The sequence below is a fragment of the Apodemus sylvaticus genome, chromosome 2 (assembly GCF_947179515.1).
Source record: "Apodemus sylvaticus chromosome 2, mApoSyl1.1, whole genome shotgun sequence".
In the NCBI taxonomy this organism is placed as follows: domain Eukaryota; kingdom Metazoa; phylum Chordata; class Mammalia; order Rodentia; family Muridae; genus Apodemus; species Apodemus sylvaticus.
The window spans coordinates 171,800,211-171,819,841 of NC_067473.1; the positions used below are offsets into that span (position 1 = coordinate 171,800,211).

The 19,631-nt window shown below is 46.6% G+C and overlaps 1 protein-coding gene across 1 annotated transcript in view; it reads left to right on the plus strand.

Annotated features, from left to right (window-relative positions):
- Nucleotides 1-16,361, plus strand: part of Etv6 (ETS variant transcription factor 6) — a 237,125-nt gene extending 220,764 nt beyond the window's left edge. Inside the window, exons 7-9 of the mRNA XM_052175098.1 lie at nucleotides 9,516-9,658; nucleotides 10,839-10,939; nucleotides 15,098-16,361. Coding sequence (XP_052031058.1) covers nucleotides 9,516-9,658; nucleotides 10,839-10,939; nucleotides 15,098-15,203 — 350 coding nt within the window. The 3' untranslated portion in view covers nucleotides 15,204-16,361. The remainder of the gene's footprint in view (nucleotides 1-9,515; nucleotides 9,659-10,838; nucleotides 10,940-15,097) is intronic.
- Nucleotides 16,362-19,631: the final 3,270 nt, after the last annotated feature.

A 19,631-nucleotide genomic window follows, 5' to 3' on the forward strand; every position in this document is an offset into this window, starting at 1 on the left:
TTAAATTATTGTCTATGTCTTCTTCAGACCACTGCCCAAGCATGAATACAGTTGAGTCACTTCAGAAAGCCCATGGCCACAGCGTGGTAGATATTTGCCAGTTGGCCTTCTACATAATCAGTGGGGAACAGTACCCTGTGTTCCCCATTACAGGTCCCATGAACAGTCAGTATTCTGAGACATAATTTAGGCTGAGGATGCTGGAAGCATAGTTCTCCTGGGAGGAAAGGCACACTCTAGGTGACGAGGCATGTCTTAAGTCTCGAAAAAGGACAACAACAAATAATGTCAGCCAGTAGACAAGTTCAGGACTGCAGGCAGGCCACGCTCAATGCAGAACAGTCGCAATGGCATTGTTAACATAAGTAAAATAGAGCTCAGTAACCTAGATTCTTTGCACATTTGAATTTGTAGTCACATTTGTTTATTTATTCAAAAATTATCTCCGGGTGGTGGTGGCTCACGCCTGTAATCCCAGCACTTGGGAGGCAGAGGCAGGCGGATTTCTGAGTTCGAGTCCAGCCTGGTCTACAGAGCGAGTTCCAGGACAGCCAGGGCTACACAGAGAAACCCTGTCTCAAAAAAAAAAAATCTTAAAAATTATCATGTATTCCCAATGTTCTGTATGAAAGACACAAGATTAACCAATGTTTTGATCCTCCTGCCTCAACCTCCTGAGCTGGGATTACAGGTGGATACCATCACACTGGGCTCAGACAAGTCTCTTTTTTTTTTTTTTTTTTAGGTCGTTTTGATATTCTGTCAAGTAGATTTTATATTTATCTCTTCCTTGACTTTAAATATCTACCAAGGAAAGATTAATTAGTTATCTGACATTTATCTTATAACCCACGGTTTGTCTATTTTATAAAATACAGTAGCCCAGGCTGACCCTAACTCCTATCTCAGCCTCCTGAGTGCTGAGATGACAGGATTGAACACCGCATCCAGCTTCATAGTTCATTCTTAGCTCATTTGCTACACAAGAGTAGCGAATTTAGTCAAAGCCCATGACCTATGGTGGCTGGATTCTTTCCTTTCTTGTGAGTACATGAAAACTTTTGTTATAGTATCTCAGTCTTGTCAAACTTGAACTTCTTTCAGGATGCCATTGTTCAATTGACTTGATCTACAGCCATTAAGACTTAGAATTCCCTCCCACGTCAGGGTCCCCTCATTCCAAGCTGCCCGCTAATACACTTCATGACAGTCTTTCATATCCTTAGAGGCAACCTTTGCTGGGCCTGGGGGGAAAAAATGTGTCCCTTCCCTACAAGATTACATCTTTAACACAAGCTAGAAGATCTGCACTAGGGAGACATGAGCATCCATCCTATCCTGCTTGTCAATGGGTCTAAACAATGTACTAACAATGGTCTAAACAATGTACTAACAATGGTCTAAACAATGTACTAACAATGGTCTAAACAATGTACTTTCTTGTATATTTGGTTGTTTGTCCATAGAAACTCAACCCTGGAAGCCTCCAGGGTAGATGAGGGAGGGAATACAGGAAGAGACCCCTAAAATGAAGGGTCAGTTGGGGGGATAGTATGGAAACCTACTATAGTAGAGGCTTTCTAAAATATAAACATATATGAGGGCTATCTAAATGATAGTACCAAATAATGGAGAGACAGAGGCTCAGCTAGCCATCTCTTGTCACCAAATGAAGCTTCCAATACCAGGACTGGGTTACATCTAATTAAGTTGTTGGCAAAAGGGGTTCCATGGGAATCCCCAAATAACTCAGGCTGTTGCCAAGACCTTAGGTTGCTCTCCGCAGACTGACAGCAAGGCCCCATTGCTGAAGATAACTCGTACAGAACATGGAGAAGTCAAGTCAGTGCCTCACGGAGACATCCATATGATCCAGCATCTTTGGTACAAGAAGGTATTCTGTTTGTGTTTCTAAGAGAAACCTTTGATGGACTCAACACACTGTCAAAAAGAAATGTAAGCACCAAGTCAGCCGCAAATCCTTTCATCTGCAATGGTGTCCTTCTGGCTACATGATCTGCTAGAGCAATGGTGGCACAGTGCCATTGTAACAAGGAACCAACCAACATCTGGTTTGACTAAAGACCTACTCCACCAGATGGAACCCATACCAGACACTGCTTGGGTGACCAAAACCAGAGACTAATAACCCAGGGACATAGAGTAAAACAAAATAGTACTTACTGGTCTTTAAAAAAATATTTAGCAGTAAATAAAATGACTTCTAATGACATTCTGCTGTACTTATAGCTCAGTTCCTTGAAGAATCATCATTTCCTTGAAGCCATCATCAGAGGGGTTTTTCTCCCGCAGCAAATGGGAACAGATACAAAACTCACAGATAGACATTGTGCAAAGAATGAGAGACCTTGGGACACTCAGCTCTAAAAGGGATGTCTCCATCAGACACCAGGTTCCCCTGAGGGCTTGGGGAACCCTGTGGAGAAGAAGGCAAAGAGAGTATTAGAACCAGAGGGTGTGGAAGACACCAAGGAAGCAAGGCCCACTAAATCAACAGGATCCGTGCACATAAGAACTCACAGAGACTGACGCAGCAAGCACGGGCCTGCCCCGGGGCCTCTGCATGTATGTCATGGCTTCCAATGTAGTGTTTTATGGGGATTCTTGAGTGTGTGAATGAATGGGTCCCTGAATTCTGTGCCTTCTCTTGGCCTCTTCCCTCATGTTTGTTTGTTCTGCCTTAATCCCAATGTGTTAGCTTTTGTTTTATCTTATTATCATCATCCCTTAGAAACCTGTTTTCTGGAAGACTGACAGGGAGTGGATCCAGAAGGGAGGAGAGGTGGGGAGAATCAGAGGAGTGGAGGGAGGGGAAAGTGTCATCAGGATATATTAATGTGAGAAAAGAAATCTATTTCAAAATAAAAGGGGAGAAAAAGGAGCTCAGGGCGTGGCCTCGGAGACCCTGGGGTAGCAGAGGCTGCACCATGTCCTCCAGCCTCCCACCCTCCTTCACTGTTTCCTTCCTGTAAATTTGAAGGAGAGTAACTTCAAGTGAGGCGTTTGGATTTTTTCCCCCTTTTGTAAATGAGCCTTGGAAATAACCTTTAAGATAAAAAATAAATGAGATAAAATAAAATGAAAAATGAGGGGACAAGTCCTTCCTAAGCCATCCTAAGGAAAGGTGAGGATCACACGTCAAAGGACAGGGTTGTACAATGTTTCCCTCAGCCAAAAGGATCCTGTAGGTGAAAGAGCAACTCTCTCCTGCACTGTCTCCTGGACTGTGTAAGCCTCTGGAGCCCTCAGCCCAGAACTCTCTTGGTAGGGTCTAGTCCTGGGAGCCACGGCATCCCCAGGAAAGCAGGGTGGACCTGTGAGTTCCCTGCAGCCAGCAGGATGGAATGCTGTTCTTGCCTTCCAGGCTTAAGTCTCCTTTCTTATCTGTAACACTGGGAATAGGGCCCGCTTCTGAGCGCTTCGGATGGATGGTAAGGCAGCATGGGAACGGAACTCACAAGTGCTCACAGTGTCCTTCCTCTGCTTTACTACAGAACCGCTGTGGGTCTAAGAGATGAGTGGCGCACTCAGGTGTCCATCCTGAGCTGGTAGGGGTGTTAGCAGGCAGCAAGTGGTACTGACCCACAAAGCACGCCCCTCCCCCACCCCCCTCCCCAGCTTCCTTCCAGATTTGCATCTGTGACCTCTGTCTCTATGCTTTGCCCCCAGTGTCCCTTTTAGAGGAGGTGGACAAGATAACAACTAAGAGCCCATGAGACCTGGGGAGGGAGAGACCGTTTACTCTGGGATGCTCCAAGTGGCTCTGACCTCTCACATTCTAGCAAAGGCACTGTTTTCAGCGTGAAATCAAAGAGCTCTAGAGAGGAGAAATGGTTCAGGGTGGTTGTTTAAAAAATAACCTGTTACCCCATGTCCCCACCCCTCTGCTGTCCCTGGATACAAATCCAGAGGCTGCAGCAACCTGTAGCAAAGCCGTCGTGGTGAGGTGCTGCTAGCTTCCTGCTGTAGGCCGTATCTCACTTGGTATGAGGATGAGTCCAGTGTGTCCACCTGCGACCTGCTGCATAACTAACCAATAGCAGGAAAGAGTCAGTTTGCAAGGCCCAGAAGCATCGGTGTGGTTCCTGTTACCTGTCCTCTCCACACCCTTCCCCAGCGTGTCACTGTGCACTCACGGTTTCGGTTTTCCTCCACCACGGCAAAACACAAGCAGTTGCCCATTGTGCACACATGTCTGCATAGCAACACACAGTCGTCAGTGCTGGATGTAAGGACTCTGTACTTCTGGGCTATAGCTGACGTGGCCATTGAAGGGGGGAAGAGCACCTGGAGGGCAGAGGATCCCCTCTATGCTATGAACCTGTGTTCCTATAAAGGGTGCCCCAACTTTCACACTCTTTGATATTTAAGCCAAAGGATGCCTTGTCATGGGGACTTGTCCTGTGCAGCCTTAGCCAAAACCACCTCCATCCACCCCTGTTGTTACAATGTGGAATGTTACCTGTGGAAATGTGTCCAGACATTGTCACACACCAGCTCGGATAGAAAAATCACCGCTCAGCTCAGAACCATGACTGTCATAGGATGGCTGTCACTTTTCAGTTTATATCCTACTGTACCTGCTCTGGTGCTAAGCTTTCAATAAACTTAGCAATTTTGAGGTCATCGATGTTAAAGTGTGACCAGGGACACCGAACTTTGTCCCATTCATTTAAATTCAAACCCATGGTTACAGGATGGTTCTCAGACCATCACTTAAGATTCCATTTGAGCAAGTAAAATTACATAAAGCAACTCTCTTAGAAACTCTCTGGAAAGTTAAAGTTTATTCTCCATCCTTATGCACCCCCTTTGTCTGTAATTTGACCCGCCTACTCAGAATTCTTAAAGATTGGTTCTAGCTAACAGAGATTTTTTTTTTTAGAAGCCATATTGGTTATGTGTGAATTGCCCATCTTTTTTATATTCTCTGTCCTGTGAGTTTATACAATGAGTCTCTAGTAGGAGACAGACGTGGGAGTGAAAATATTTCTCCCTAACCACAGGAAGGGAGTTTTACAATGCTTCTTAGAGGCGGATAGCCAGGTACCTCACCCAGCAGGAAACAGGGACTGTGCCTGCAATTGGAAAGTAGCTTTATCTGACATAATCCATTCCGTAAACTTCCTCTCGAAGAAAAGAAAGCCAAGCGATGAGCATTTCTTTAAAATACTCAGATGTCCCTAAATGGAAGAAAAGACCCTTGCCCTAGTTTCCTTTCCCTTTGCTCTGATAGAGAGGATTTGTGCTGGCTCAAGAGTCAAGGTCCAGCCCATCGTGCTGGGGCAGTCAGGGCAGCAGGAGCTTGAAGCAGCTGGAACTGTCACATCCACAGTCAGGAAGCAGAGAGGGATGGGTGCCTTTTACTGCTCAGCTATTTCTCCACTTATGTAGTCCAAGAACCCACTTGTCTAGGGAATAGCACCGCCCACAGTGGGCAGTTCTTCCAATCTCAATTAACTCAGTCTCTCTCACACACACACATTCCCAGAGCCCCATCACCTTGGTAATTCTATGTTCTGTCAAGTTGACAGTTAACACTCACCGTCGTCTCCTTAAGAGAGACAAACTTAGGGCTAGAGAGATGGTTCAGTGGTTAGGAGTACTGACTGCACTTCCAGAGGTTCCGAGTTCAGTTCCCAGCAACCTCATGGTGGCTCCCAAGCATCTGTAATGGGATCTGATGCCCTCTTCTGGTGTGTCTGAAGAGAGCAACAGTGTACTCGTATACATTAAATGAGTAAGTAAATCTTTAAAAAAAAAAAAAAAAAGGAAAGAGAGACAAACTTAAAATTAATAAATGACTTGTGGTTTAAAAATAGTAAACATGCATGTTCGGTTGCTTTATAGGATAGACTTTGCTAATAGAATTTAGTCTGTTTTATTTATTGAATTATAGCATTTGTATTATTGATCAAAGAACATTGCATCTGTACAGGCATGGCGTCAGACAAAGCTAGAAAAGTCCAGGCAGTCTCTGTTAATAGTATCCAAAAGATTTAGGGAACAAGAGATTGTACCTTTTACTTAATAGAAATATTGAAAAGAAAAATAACTCAGATGGCTTATACTTCTATGATAAATAAGAGAGAACATGACTGTGTGGTCAGACAGTTATTTTTATCATCTGGGCATAATTTTTGAAGAAACAGAAATCAATAGTGTTATAAAAGCCACTTACACTCTGAGCCTGAAGCAGCTGCTTTATGCTGTGAAATTCCCCCCTGCTACTTCCGTTAGTGGCTGAGTAATTTAGTGTGTCTTGAATGTCAACATTTTTATTACGCAGCTAATGTTGGCTTTGCTGGATTAAATGTCATTTAAAGTGATCAATTGGGAGCTTGTTTGGGGTTACTTTCAAATTTATGAAAGGGGGAAAAAAGCTGCAATCTACAAATGTTCTTGAAGCTTGCAAGTACAGTCTGCTTCCCGGCAAGTCCTGTCATGCATTCGCCATCCACTGGGCACGTCGTATGGTCATACTCTGGAATCCAGTTTGAGGTCTCTAAAGTGGCTACCTGACACCCTAGGGCTGGGTAAGCCTTTAGCTGAGGAAATAATCCACAGGACACCGTAGCGGGGATGTGCCATGATTGTTAAAGAGAGAACTTGTACAATGGAAAATCCCTGTGCAGATGGGAATGAAGGTCAGGAGAGCAGGCCGCTTTAAGTCTGAACTCTGCAATGGGACTGGAGCCCAGAGGACTGTGCTTACCTTGAGTTAACCTTACTAAGATGGCTACACTACAGCCAGGCATGGAGGTGCCCACCTGTAGCCCTGTCACTGTGTAAGTGAAGGCAAGGGGGACCCTGAGACTCACCAGCCAGCCACTCAGGCCTTACCAATGGTCGTCGGGCTCAGTGAGAGACCTTGTCTCAAAAGAGACAGTGTGTAGCAGTTTAAGAGAGGCCCAGCCGTGATTTCTGGCTTCCACGTGCATGTGCATTTGCACTCATAAGCACACACACACACACACACACACACACACACACACACACACGATCGTTCCCACTCAGGCATGCAGAACAGGGGCCACGTGCACACTTCGTTTTCTCCTCCCTGAATAGCATTTTATGTGAACAGGGCTTGATTTAGGGAGATGTTTTCCAGTCGGGTGGGACGACAGAAAACTCAGGTATCCCTGCCCTCTGATGGTGGCACCAATGCCGGCTCAGTTCTTGTCTTAGTCCATCCAGGCAGCTGAAACAAAATGTCATAAACAGTGGAAATTAGCCAAATGAGGTGGCGCACGCTTTGCCATCTCGGCACTTGGGGGGTGAAGACAGGAACATCACCACGAGGTTGAGACCCTGTCTATAAAACAGGAAGTACAGGAGAAGAGTGAGGGAAGAATGGAGAGACGAAGAAAAGAAATAGAAGGAAGTGTCGCCCCCACTTCTGGAGACTCCGGGGTTGGAGGGAACAGTGCTGGTGTATATTTGAGGTCTGCTGATGGGTGTACCCTCTTTTTCATAGGTAGCGTCTTCTTGCTGTGTCCTCACAGATAGATATGTTAGGGAGCTCTTCCAGATATCTTTTGTTTTCTTTTTTCTTTTCTTTTATTGGATATTTTATTTACATTTCAAATGTTATCCCCTTTCCAGGGCTCCCCTCCAGAACCCCATATCCCATCTTTCCTCCCCCTGCCTCTCCACCACCCACCCACTCCTGCCTTCCTACCCTGGCATTCCCCTCCCAGTTCTTGCAAAGACCCCACATGCGGTTCCCAGCACCCACATAGCAGCTCACAACTCTCTGCACCTCTGGCTCTGTGGAATCTAGCGCCCTCTTCTGGTCTCTGTGGGATCCTGCATGCATGTGGTGCTCATTTATGCACACAGGTGTACACACATACATGTAAATAATACATAATGTGCACATTCAGGCCTTCGTCTTCTGTTACCAGCTATCTGGCTAGCCCCCTCCTCCCGCCATCCCAGAAACGTCCAGGGAGAAGCTGGAAAGGGTACCTCCTTCTCTTTAGCCAGGGATCAATCCAGCATCTGCTATACCCAGAAGGTGCATGTCTGTCTCTGCTTACCTGTTGGTCTGGGCTGGAGGGCGAACCAGGCACCTTTACAGCACAGCCCCAGAAAGCAGAGATTCACAGCCTAAACTCTTAGCTGAGCCCAGTGCAGGACAACACTAAATCATCTTATGAATGTTTGCTGTCTGACCACATCATCGGGTGTGAGCTCTCCAAATGAGACATAATATGCATGCACGAAGTTCCTTTGCACCATGATTCCATTATGATAAAGCAACTTGAAAGACCTCCAAAGGATGATTGAATGAGAACATCTGTATTTTTTCAAAATGCTAGCCACAGTCCCCACAGCCAACGTCACCGAGCCACATAGTTTTTAATTTCCCATCATTTTTCATTTCTCGCTGTTTTCATTTTTAGCCCCTGTCTTCTACTATCCATCCAGCATCTTCCATCATCTGCAAAATAATCTTTAAACTTTAATCCCCTAATTTTTTTTATCATTTTTGTCATACTGTTCTTATTGGAACTACAAGATTTTCTTTCTGGCCTTGGGGAGTGGGTCAGTTGGTAAAGTGTTTGCACAGGAAACAGTGCACCCTCCCCCCAACACTCAGATAATGGCAGTATGTGTCTGCAAATCTCTGTAAACACAGTTCTAGGGAGCCAGAGACAGGGGGATGTCTGGAGTTCGAGGGCCAGCCAGTCTAGATTCCTGTCCAGTGAGGGAGGGGCTGGAGGGCTAACTCAGTGGGTAAGGGCTTGCTGTGCAAACAGGATGGCCTGAGTTTGAATCCCAAGCAGTTGTGTAGAAGTCAGGTTAAATGCCGTGTAAAATGGCACTGCGGCTCTAACCCCGGAAGTGGGGACGGCGGCGGATCTAGATGGATCCTTAGAGCTTGCTGCCCTGCCAGCCCAGCAGAAATGGCGAACTACAGATTCAGTGAGAGACCCTGTCTCTAGACAGTAAGCCAGATAAAGCACGATATCTGTGTCTCCTCTAGCTTTTTCGTGTATATGGATATACTTACACACACACAAAGAGAAATTTCAAAACTAATAAGATGGAAAATGATTTACAAAGACACTTGATGTCAACCTTTGGCCTCCACAAACAGACACAAACACACACACTTACACAGATTCTCTTTCTACCATTTTCCCATCTACCCTCTCTGTAGCCCGTTGTCAAAGCCTATTTATTGATTTTCAGGTACAGCTTGGTGCCTCATCCTTTAGATGACTTCAAGTTTTGTCATGACTTTGAACAAGTCTTTTCCTCCTTGGTCCTCGTATAAAGGTGGTGGCCCTGGTTAACACCAAGTCTCCCTGGGTCAAAGGTCAGCAGGAGCTCCCAGGCTCCCTCAGGACCCATTTCATCTGTGAAATAAGGAAATGAGACAGTCAAAACCTGGCCCAAGCTGTGGTTACACGTCCTTTTTTCTGAATCCTGTGACCGCCTCCACAAAAACATTCTCAGCAGCGCTTTCTCTCTCTCTTCTGCAGACTGTAGACTGCTTTGGGATTATGTCTATCAGTTGCTCTCCGACAGCCGGTACGAAAACTTCATCCGATGGGAGGACAAAGAATCCAAAATATTCCGGATAGTGGATCCCAACGGACTGGCTCGACTCTGGGGAAACCATAAGGTAAAACAGCCAAATATTTGTTGGGAGGAAGCCGGTGCCAGTACAGTCTTCGTCCTTGAATTGGAGGGTGATTGTCTTTCTGCCTCCAAACTCTGCCCATGATTCTTTGGTTACTCCTCACTGGGCAAACAATTAGGTAGCTGTGAAGGAAGGAAATAATTAAAGATGTCTTTTTTCCATGTGCTACCTCTGTCCGGGGCCCATTAACTCGGCAGAGCTCCGTTCAGTAAACTGGTTCTAAATGTTTCCCCTGGACCCGCCCCTTGACCAGGATCTGCCACCCCTGTTGTCCTTAAGTACTGAGGAAGAGAGAAGCAGTGAGAGCTATATGACTCACTGGGGACCTTTGGGAAGTGTCACTTCTGTCCCCACCAGTTGGAAACCCCCCCCCTTTTCACAAAAGTCCATTTCTGCCTGGAAAATATGTTCTGATTACAAAACACCCCCTTTACAAGCAAGAACTGCAATGCCGTCTGCCCCCACAGTTTTCCAAAGGAGGAAGGGGAAGTGGAATTCAAAACATATCCTTTATAGTAAGGAAGGCGGTTCAAATGTACAGATATAAAAAGGAGATTATCGTGATCCAGGCCAGTTGACCTATAAGGAGATTAAGACCAAGCTGAGGGCACTGAGGAGACACAGCTGAGACTCAAGCCTCCTAAGAAGGCAGCCTGAGCTTTTTCCCAATTAATAAAGCCCAGTCAAGGGCCACAAACAGATGTTTGGGGACCTGAGTCACCAAGGGACCTTCCATGCACTGCCCAAGGACCAAGAGACAAGTGTATAATAGTCACTGCACTGCACCCCAAAACGAAATTTTAATGTGGACCAGTCATGAAGGTCTCTCACCTGACATAGAAGCCCCCCAGAGCAGTCTCCAGAGGAGGGGTGAGGCCAGTTGCCGTAGGATGTTAGTACTTCCAGCCCTAACGAGGGCAGTTCAGTTTAAGAGGAGACCTTGGTCACTGTGGCTGTGTGGGCAGACAGCAGAAGGAACGTCCCTAGAGGGTAACAGACCAGCAAGTAGGTGGCATTCCCAGGCTGGTGAGGCTGTGTGGAGCCACTCAACAGCCTTTATTGTAATAGCTGCCTGGTGCCTTTTCTGAAGTTCATTTCATTTTGTCTTTGTGCTGTTTTTTTTTTCTCTCTCTCTCTCTCCCTTCCTCCTTTGAACAAACAGAACAGAACAAACATGACCTATGAGAAAATGTCCAGAGCCCTGCGCCACTACTACAAACTAAACATTATCAGGAAGGAGCCCGGACAAAGGCTTTTGTTCAGGTAGCACTTCCTCTTTTTCCTTTCCTTCTTTTGGGAGGACATTATTTTCTTTATATAAGAGGGAGGAGGGAGGCTGTCAGGAGCCTCTGACACACTGATCTGAGGCCCAGAGCCATGACTGCAATTGGATTGGAAAGGTGGTTGGAAACTGGGTGCTGGCTTGTTAGGATTTGAGGGGGAAAGATCATTCTTTTCACTGAAGTCTGTCCTGTATGAAAGCCAAAGCTAAATGCGAGCTGACTCATCTCTAAAATAACATAGTGGTCAAATAGCACTATCTGACATTGATGTCCGGTGGAGTTAAACAGAGCAATCAGAATAACTATTGTCAATAGCATAGTGAAGAATTAAGCGGGGACTTCCAGGTCACCAAACCTGGAAGCTGCTTTGTCCAGCAACAGGTCACGACCCACAGTGAGTCACTGTGTGGGTGTGCTTGGTCAACAACATCCACTTTCTTAATGAAATAGAGAATACAGTATCATGGAGTTGGACATCAAAGAGTGACCGTTAATTCATATTTTGTTTGGCTTGTATGTATACATGTGTGTGCGCATGCATGTGGAGGCCAGAGGTCAACCTCTGATGTCACTTCTCTAACCCTATCCACCTTGTTTGTTGAGATTCGGTCTCACTGGCTTAGGGCTGGCTAAGGAGCTCCAGGGTCTCTGCCTGTCCCCACCTCCCAGCAACTGGGATGACTGAGCATATGCCACTCTGTCCCCTTCTGTGTGGGTGGGAACCGAACTCAGGCATGGCAGGCACTTTACCAACCCAGCCCCTCGGATTGTTATGGGGTATGACAACCACCGAGGTCGGAGCCATCCCTCCTTCCGAATTCTCCATAGCTGATGGTTCCAGCTGGTCCAGCTACCACGGATTTCCGGAAGTAGAGAAGGAGGAAGGATCTAAAGGGATAATGAGGGTGGCCTGGGTGGAGCCCTAACACCGTTGGTCACTGAAGTGACAGGAGGCATCCAGATTGCAATTAGGACTTTAGGTTATAGGTTTTGGCAAATGTAGGAGAGAAAGCACAACAGCTGGGGCTGGAGATGTGGCTTTAGAATCGTCTGTGTGCAGGTGGGGAGACATCACTGTGTTTGAGCAGCCGTGGTGACTACAGTGATGGTTTCATGAGGAGAGCACAGAAGCCACACATTAGCACTGAGACGGAGTAGTAATGTAGGACCAATAACAGTCACGTTGATCTTCAAAAGGAACAGAAAATGCGTGAAAACCTGGCAGTGGAATAAATACAGACGAGTCCTCCCTGCCCCTGGCTCTGTTCCTACCTTTTCTTCATTCTTCACCCAAACTTTCAGCTCCCGTTCTTTTACACTGTGTGCCCGGATCCCACTACCCTCAACCCCGTCCATCGGTCCTGAGTCTTAAATCTGACCGTGAAACCCCTCATGGAGTTTCATAAGATGTCTATGTGATATGCCTGCTAAAATATCACATTAGTACTCCAGATGTAGTTCCTGCAAGGCAGGCCTTCCTGGCTGAGAAATTCTACCCAGAAAGCTCTATTCTCGTCAGCTGACCACCATTGTAATTGAAGGTGGACTCATTTGATTCTCTCTATATCCACGTCTGTTACTGGGCTGCACCGTCTACTGCTCGGCAGCACTGTGCCTGTCTAGTTCTGTCTATGCCTGAAGCCTGGCATCTGCATTTCCTAGGGCTTGTAACCAGCCTGCCTGGGGTTGAAGTCTGTGATGAGCACATTCGTGGAATGTGTATGGCCGACATGTATGTCCCTTACCTTCTCACATACACATACCCTCGGGGCCGCCTCAAGTTGGCTGTCCTTTATGAGGCCCTCCCCAGCCGCTCGCTCAAGTGAAGGCATGCTTTCCCACCATCTCCTGCGTACCCTTTGTCCTCAAGCACACCATAATGTTCATTTCTAATGGTGTGTGTGGAGCTGGTGAGACGGCTCAGCAGTTAAGAGTGACTACTGCTTTTGCCAAAGGCTGGGTTAAGTTCCCAGCAGCAGCTACATAATGGCTCACAAACCATCTCTAACTCCAGCCCCAAGGAATCTCATGTCCTCTTCTGGCCTCTTCAGTCTCCTGCATGCACACAACGCACATAAACTCTTGCAAGACAGACATATACATAAACTAAAATAAGTCTTTAAAATATCTTCAGTAATTGTGGCTTAATAAGATGTATGAAGTCTTCCTCGCCACAATTAAATCATAAGTTCCTAGAAAGTAGAGGCCTTTGATTTATGTAATTGTGTATATACTTTAGGGAGGATTTCAGCAAACATTTCATGACCAACTGGCATGGAAAGGAAGTTCAGGCTTACCGTGGCAAAGTAGTCTGAAGGAAGGGTCAGTTTGGACCTGGGAAAAGCTTTAGTGACTTGGATGTTGAGGAAGGTGTTTTATCAAGAAGACAGCAGTAGAACAGAGACAGAAACAGCTGTGGCACGGAGCTGAGCAGTCATGAGCAGAAAGGAATGTCAATAGACGTGGAAGGTCCACCAGCATCCAGTGAGGGGCTTTGAGGAAGAGATTAGCCTTTTCCTAGGAAATAAGTGTTGGAAGCCAAACTGTACAAAATGGGCCTTATACTGTGTGTGTGTGTGTGTGTGTGTGTGTGTGTGTGTGTGTGTGTGGTATGGGGTGTGTATGTGTGTGTGTTATGGGGTGTGTGTGTGTGTGTGTGTGTGTGTGTGTGTGGTATGGGGTGTGTATGTGTGTGTGTTATGGGGTGTGTGTGTATGTGTGTGTGTGGTATGGGGTGTGTGTGTATGTGGTATGGGGTGTGTGTGTGAGTGTGTGGTATGGGGTGTGTTTGTGGGGGTAGTATGGGGTGTGTGTGTGTATGTGGTATGGGTGTGTGTGTGTGTGTGTGTGTGTGTGGTATGGGGTGTGTGTGTGTGTGGTATGGGGTGTGTGTGTGTTTGTGTGTATGTGTGTGTGTGTGATATGGGGTGTGTGTGTGTGTTTGTGTGTATGTGTGTATGTGTGTGTGTGGTATGGGGTGTGTGTGTGTGTGTGTGTGTATGTGTGTGTGTGTGTATAAATGGCTAGGTTTGTAATCTGGTGACATAACATGTGGTAGGTAGACTACAGTGGGGACTACTCATGCTGGTAGGTAACCCTTGATGATAAAGTAAAACATCAGAGAGTACTGGAAGGATTCCATAAGGTTTCAGGTCAGAACGACGCTGAAAGTTTGCAAGGAGATGTGAGTCTCTGTCAGGGCTAGCAGATAGGAGCGGTCAGTAAACCAACGTCAGAAGTGGAAAATGTCCCTGCAGGAGCTTTGCAGATGGACCAAAGACTGCATCTAGGACTTGGCAGAATGGTGAGAGAAGGGCAGTGTGTGAAGGTCTCGGCCACACTTAGGAAAAGGGGAAAAGTGCGTGAAGCCTGCGAAAGCTCTCAGCTCCTGGCCCCGCTCCACCGCCTCCCAATCCCACCGCCACATCACCTTCACCTCAGCCTACCACCACCCTACTTCCTCCTCACTGGACCATCACCCCACACTGCCACCTCACCCCACTGCCCTCCACCCCACCCGCCCCCACCCGACTGTCACCCCACTGCCGCATCACCCATTGTTAGGGAAGACACGCATGCAGGCTTCCCACCTGCACATGCAGACCGTGGTCAGAGCATGTCACTGTTGCTATTCCAAGTAAGACACAGTAATCAGGAATGTGAGGTGTGCTGTAGACCCCAGCTGCAAAGGAAGTGGGTGTGACGTCATTTCTATCTGTTCAGGTAGATCAGTGGAAACGAGAGGATTCTTCTTGCTTTTCTAATTTCCAGAAGCTTCCTTCCCTAACCTGCCCATTCATCAAAAGTATCCACTCAACATCTAACAGTATCTGTTGAGTTAAATTCAAGTTTTGAATACTATTCTCTGGGTTCTCAGATTGGAATGGAAGTAGGTGTAGTACTCTTGTGGGTCTCTGTAAAAGTCTAACTCTTGGGGTTGAGGAGAAGGCTCCAGGGGCAAGAGTACTTGCTGTGTAAGTGTGAGGACCTGAGTTCAAATCTCCAGCACTCACATAAAAAGCCACGTAAGAATAGGTTCCCAGTTTCCATGTAAGTTGCTCTAAGGGTTTAGGTGAAGATCGAGGAAACATCTTTGGGAACACAGATTCTTTTGACTCTTTCATTTCCTGCTCCAAAGGTTCATGAAAACCCCAGATGAGATCATGAGTGGCCGGACAGACCGTCTAGAACACCTCGAGTCTCAGGAGCTGGATGAACAAACGTACCAAGAGGATGAATGTTAAGGGAACCTACCCCAGCCTCGCCGGTGGGCTAGCCAAGAGGAAACCTGCCCACGGGGATGCAGGAGGTGTGATGGAGCAGGCGAGCTAGGGATGGCTGGAAGGAAGAGTCAGGAAGTGTGCGGTGAGAGGAAGAACTTCTCCTGCAGATCAGGAGGGACCCAGAGCACCTGAGACCAGCCACCCCGCAATGGCAGGCCTGGAGTTCTGGCGGAGGGCACAAGCCTGAGACTCCCACGTCACGTTTGCTTCTCCTTCGGATTTCTTGTCTGTAACCCTCACCCTGCACCTGTTGTTAGTCTCATGGTGTTTCCAGTTTTGTTTTTGTTTTTGTTTTTTAAGAACATGCAGTTTGACTATTCATCGTTCATACAGGGAAGACATCACATGTTTGTTTTCCTATGGAAATATATCTATTATATATATTATTAATTTTTTTTTGTTGTTGTTGTTGCAAATCTCACCAAGTACAGCCAGCTCAGCTGGTCAGGAAAGAGAAAACTTGCAGAAGGGATCAGGTTCCTTTTTCCTGCCACATAGATCTGGTTTGTCCTGTCCAAGTCAGGTCTTAGATGAGAAAGGAAAACAAAGTGAGAGAGATACTTTGATACAATGAAAAAAGAAGAGTTCTGTCTTGTCTCCCCCTCCTCCCTTCCCCTTTCTCTGCCTGCTGTTCCACTTCACAGGCCTTTCCTCAGAACTAGCCTCACTAGCACCTGAACTAAACATTGACCCAGCTGCTCTGTGACCGTCAGACCCCTTGGGACCCATCTGAGGAAGGCCAGACATCCCCCCAAATGCTGCTGTATTCCAAAAGGAACAGTGGGAGGATCAGGCATAAGATAGGACAGGTTTTGCCAGGCCCTGGCAGTTTGAGATTGTCCCGAAAATGCTACCCATTAAGAAAATATGAGGAGACCACACAGGCCTGGTAGGCCAGGAGCTATGAGAACAGGTCATCAAGGCTGTCCCAAGACATCAAGCCCTCGTGGGATTGTCACCACCCCACACACTCCAAGGCCTAGTCTTTTTCTTCTGCACTTGTCCTCACTGAACACAGAACACACAGAAGGGAAGATCCTGGAATTTAGTCTCGGGCACAGCCGGTATTTGCACAACCAGAGCAGACAGGAAATTCCTCAGATTCATGCTTTTTTTTTTCCCCTCCTATCATGGCTGTATATCAGGAGGACATATCTGTGGGTTATTTTTCACCTCAACATAAAGTCAGTAGTATCTTCCAAGATGAGGGTAATGCTATGCCTTAGGATTTTTGATAAGCAGAGGGTTTTTTTTTTCTAAACATGACTGTTTCCATGGTGGGGGGGGGGGGGTTTGGCTTGGTTTTGGTTTTTGGTTTTGGTTTTTTTTTTTTTTTTTTTTTTTTTGGTTTTTGGTTTTTCAAGACAGGGTTTTTCTGTCTATCCCTGGAACTCACTCTGCAGAGCAGGCTAGGACTCAGAGATCTACCTGCCTCTGCCTCCCAAGCACTGAGAGTAAAGTCATGCTTTTTTCCTTTTCTAGCCATCTAAATGGACCCTTTGAAGTTCGCTGTTTTTAAAACCCAGATAATGAGGCCTGCCTTTCAAAACCACTCCTGTCCTTCCTGTGTTCTTACGCTGCAGGGAGTGAGCATCTCCCGCCCCTCCCAGGCACGTCTCTGTTTAGCCAGAAGCAGGATGCAGGTGAAGGTGACAGACCAGCGCTGTCCTACAACTGTTCCTAAGTGGGCATAGAGGCTGGGAGTCCCTGGACAGGTGCCTCACCCACGTCAGCTCACGGGCAGACTGTGGTTCACAGACACTGGAATTGAGTTGATTGGACATCTTTAGTCTTGCTGTGACTCCCTCGCACCTCCCCCATCTGCCTTCAAAGAGGTCAGTGACCTTCTGGGCGAGGGGTTTGGACTTAGTATTCATGGAGAACAATGAGAGTCACTTGCTATGTGTTTCTCAAAAGCACATCAGGGGGCACTTTTTCTTTTTCTTTTTTGGGGTTTTGTTGTTGTTGTTTTTTCTGTTTTTTTTTTTTTTTTTTTGCCTCTAAAATGACTAGTACCTTATATCAAATGGGAAGATTAAGCCAGATACTTGTGTTGTATGAACCACTGGGCTGAAGAGCAAATGAGAAAGGGTGGGCTCCTTGTCTTGACTGAGGTCCTCTGTGTGAATATGACATGAGAAACTAGAACAGTTCACACTGGCCGCTTTGCCCATGCATAGAACTCAGTCTTTTAACTGTCCAAAGAATCTTCCAGATGCACTGTGGAAGGAAATTCCTCTGTTCCCCGGGGAGCCTTGGGTGACAGCTTCAGCCACTTACGTTAGAAATGCTCCTGGCTGTGCCGCCTCCTTTATTTCGTACCTGGTGTTACCTGTAATGATTTCTTTGAATCTCTTAACTGAAAAAGTCTTGTTTGTTTTGGGGGGAGAAAAAGATGGCCAGAGTTGTTGGGGTTGTCAGGGATGTCAGGCTTCCGACACAGAGGGTTCAGATTTAGCCAATCAGATCTTGGAGGAAACACTGGGAGTTCTGGGTTTTTGTTTTGTTTTGTTTTGTTTTTTTTAACAATCAACCATGATCTTCTAGATCAACCTTAACTTCAAGAGGTGACAGAAGGACGCTAAAAGCTCCTTTTAGTGGCCTTTTTCTGCAGCCTTTGTGGGTCGGGTCAGGAAAGGAATTTGCAGGAGAGCATTGCCGAGTAGATGGTGGGCATTGTCACTTGGGTCCTAGATTCGCTGTCCTGAGTCCTTAGCCGGACCATCTTCAGGTTTCCTCCAGCAGAAAACAGTGGTTGCTGGTTAGACATTGACAGCAGTTTCTCTCTGATAATTTTGATCCCAGGCGACTTGGTGCCACTTGAAGGCAGGGTGGCTGAGTGTCTGTGTCTGCTTTTGGAAAGAGAATGGTCCTCATAAGAAAAGAACCACACAGGCCTCTTTCCTAGTGTATCCAGGGCCCTCTGGTCCAGCATCTTTTTACACTAATACCTTGTCCAGATAAGAATGTCACTCTAGCTGACATCTAGATGGCTGTGAGGAGTCCCTGGAATGACTGAGTGGCCACTCTGTCTTTTCACACTGTTCGGGATCCAACCATAAACACGGTTTGGCACAGTCACTGTTGTTGGCAGGAGACAACCTGAGAGAGGTCGTGCCACTTTCCCTGGGAGCAGACAGCATGACAGACATTAGGATCAGGATCCAGGCGGTCTGCACCTCCTGGCAGGATAAGTGTTCAGAGTGCAGTTAGAAATGATCCTGGTCTAAACCTCCATTTGATCCAGCCCCGGCAAAGAGACTAAAGATGCCAAGGGTGGTTTTCACTGCCCAGTCATTCGGTGCTAGTTAGAGCTGCCGTGCATTCTCAGCCTGCCCCTCTTCTGAGCAGAAACCTAAATTGGACAGCATGAGAAACCAACCCAGTGGGGCAGTGGCACAGAGGGACACCCCAGAACCCTGCCTGTCAACAAGGCACACAGGACTCACCCCGCCTTCTTTTGACCCCATCCGCATCAACACTAAACAACTTCAAAACCCTCTGACTCTCTCACCCTTGAAGGTGACTACTCTTCTGAAGACTTCTCTTTGTGACTGCACCCACCTGCAAGCCAGATGAATCTAGAATGAATTTTTGTTGTTGTTGTTTAGTTTCTAATCTCTTGTTTATGAGGTGTGGGGTTTATAAGGGACTGAATCAAATGAATGTAACAAAAAAGAAAAAAAAAACAAAAACAAAAAATGCCTTTTCTCAGGGCCAGTGAGTTGCAAATAATTTTTAAAGAAAAACCTATAATTACATCATCTCAATAAATTTTTTATAAAAAAAAAATAAAGCTCCAAGTCTCTGTTTTTAATAATACGAAATGGAGTCAGACAGGCAAGGCACTCTGATGATGTAAATCCTGTCTACTCAATTAAGGAATGAAGTGCAGCCCTGGTTTCTCCTGGCAGGAAGCCGCTGCTACCCAGCATCCTGCAGGCAAGCTTTAGACAAGAGGCTCCAGGAAGGTCACAGCAGATCACTCCACTCTGAGCTGCTGCCACAGGTGGGAAGATCTGCCTAGAGGAGCCCCAATCAGAGATGCCAAGGATGGACCAGGTCACCAAGCACTCAGGTGATAGCAACTCCAATCAGAGGTGCCAGAGATGTACCAGGTCACTCAGGTGAGATAGCAGGGATGAAGTTACTCTGGGTGAGTCTGTTCCTGCACAGTAGTGAAGACAGAAACGTGAGGGCAGCACCCACAGCCTGGTTGCCAAAGACCATGACTCAATGTCTCCGGCACACTGGTCCCTGCAACCAACCAGAAGGCAACTGAAATTTCAAACTCAACAGCGTAGCAAGCTATGCCAGTGCACAGTTGTAAACCCAGCACATGGAAGGCAGAGGAGGACCAGGGGCTCAATGGCCTCCTCAGCTAATAAT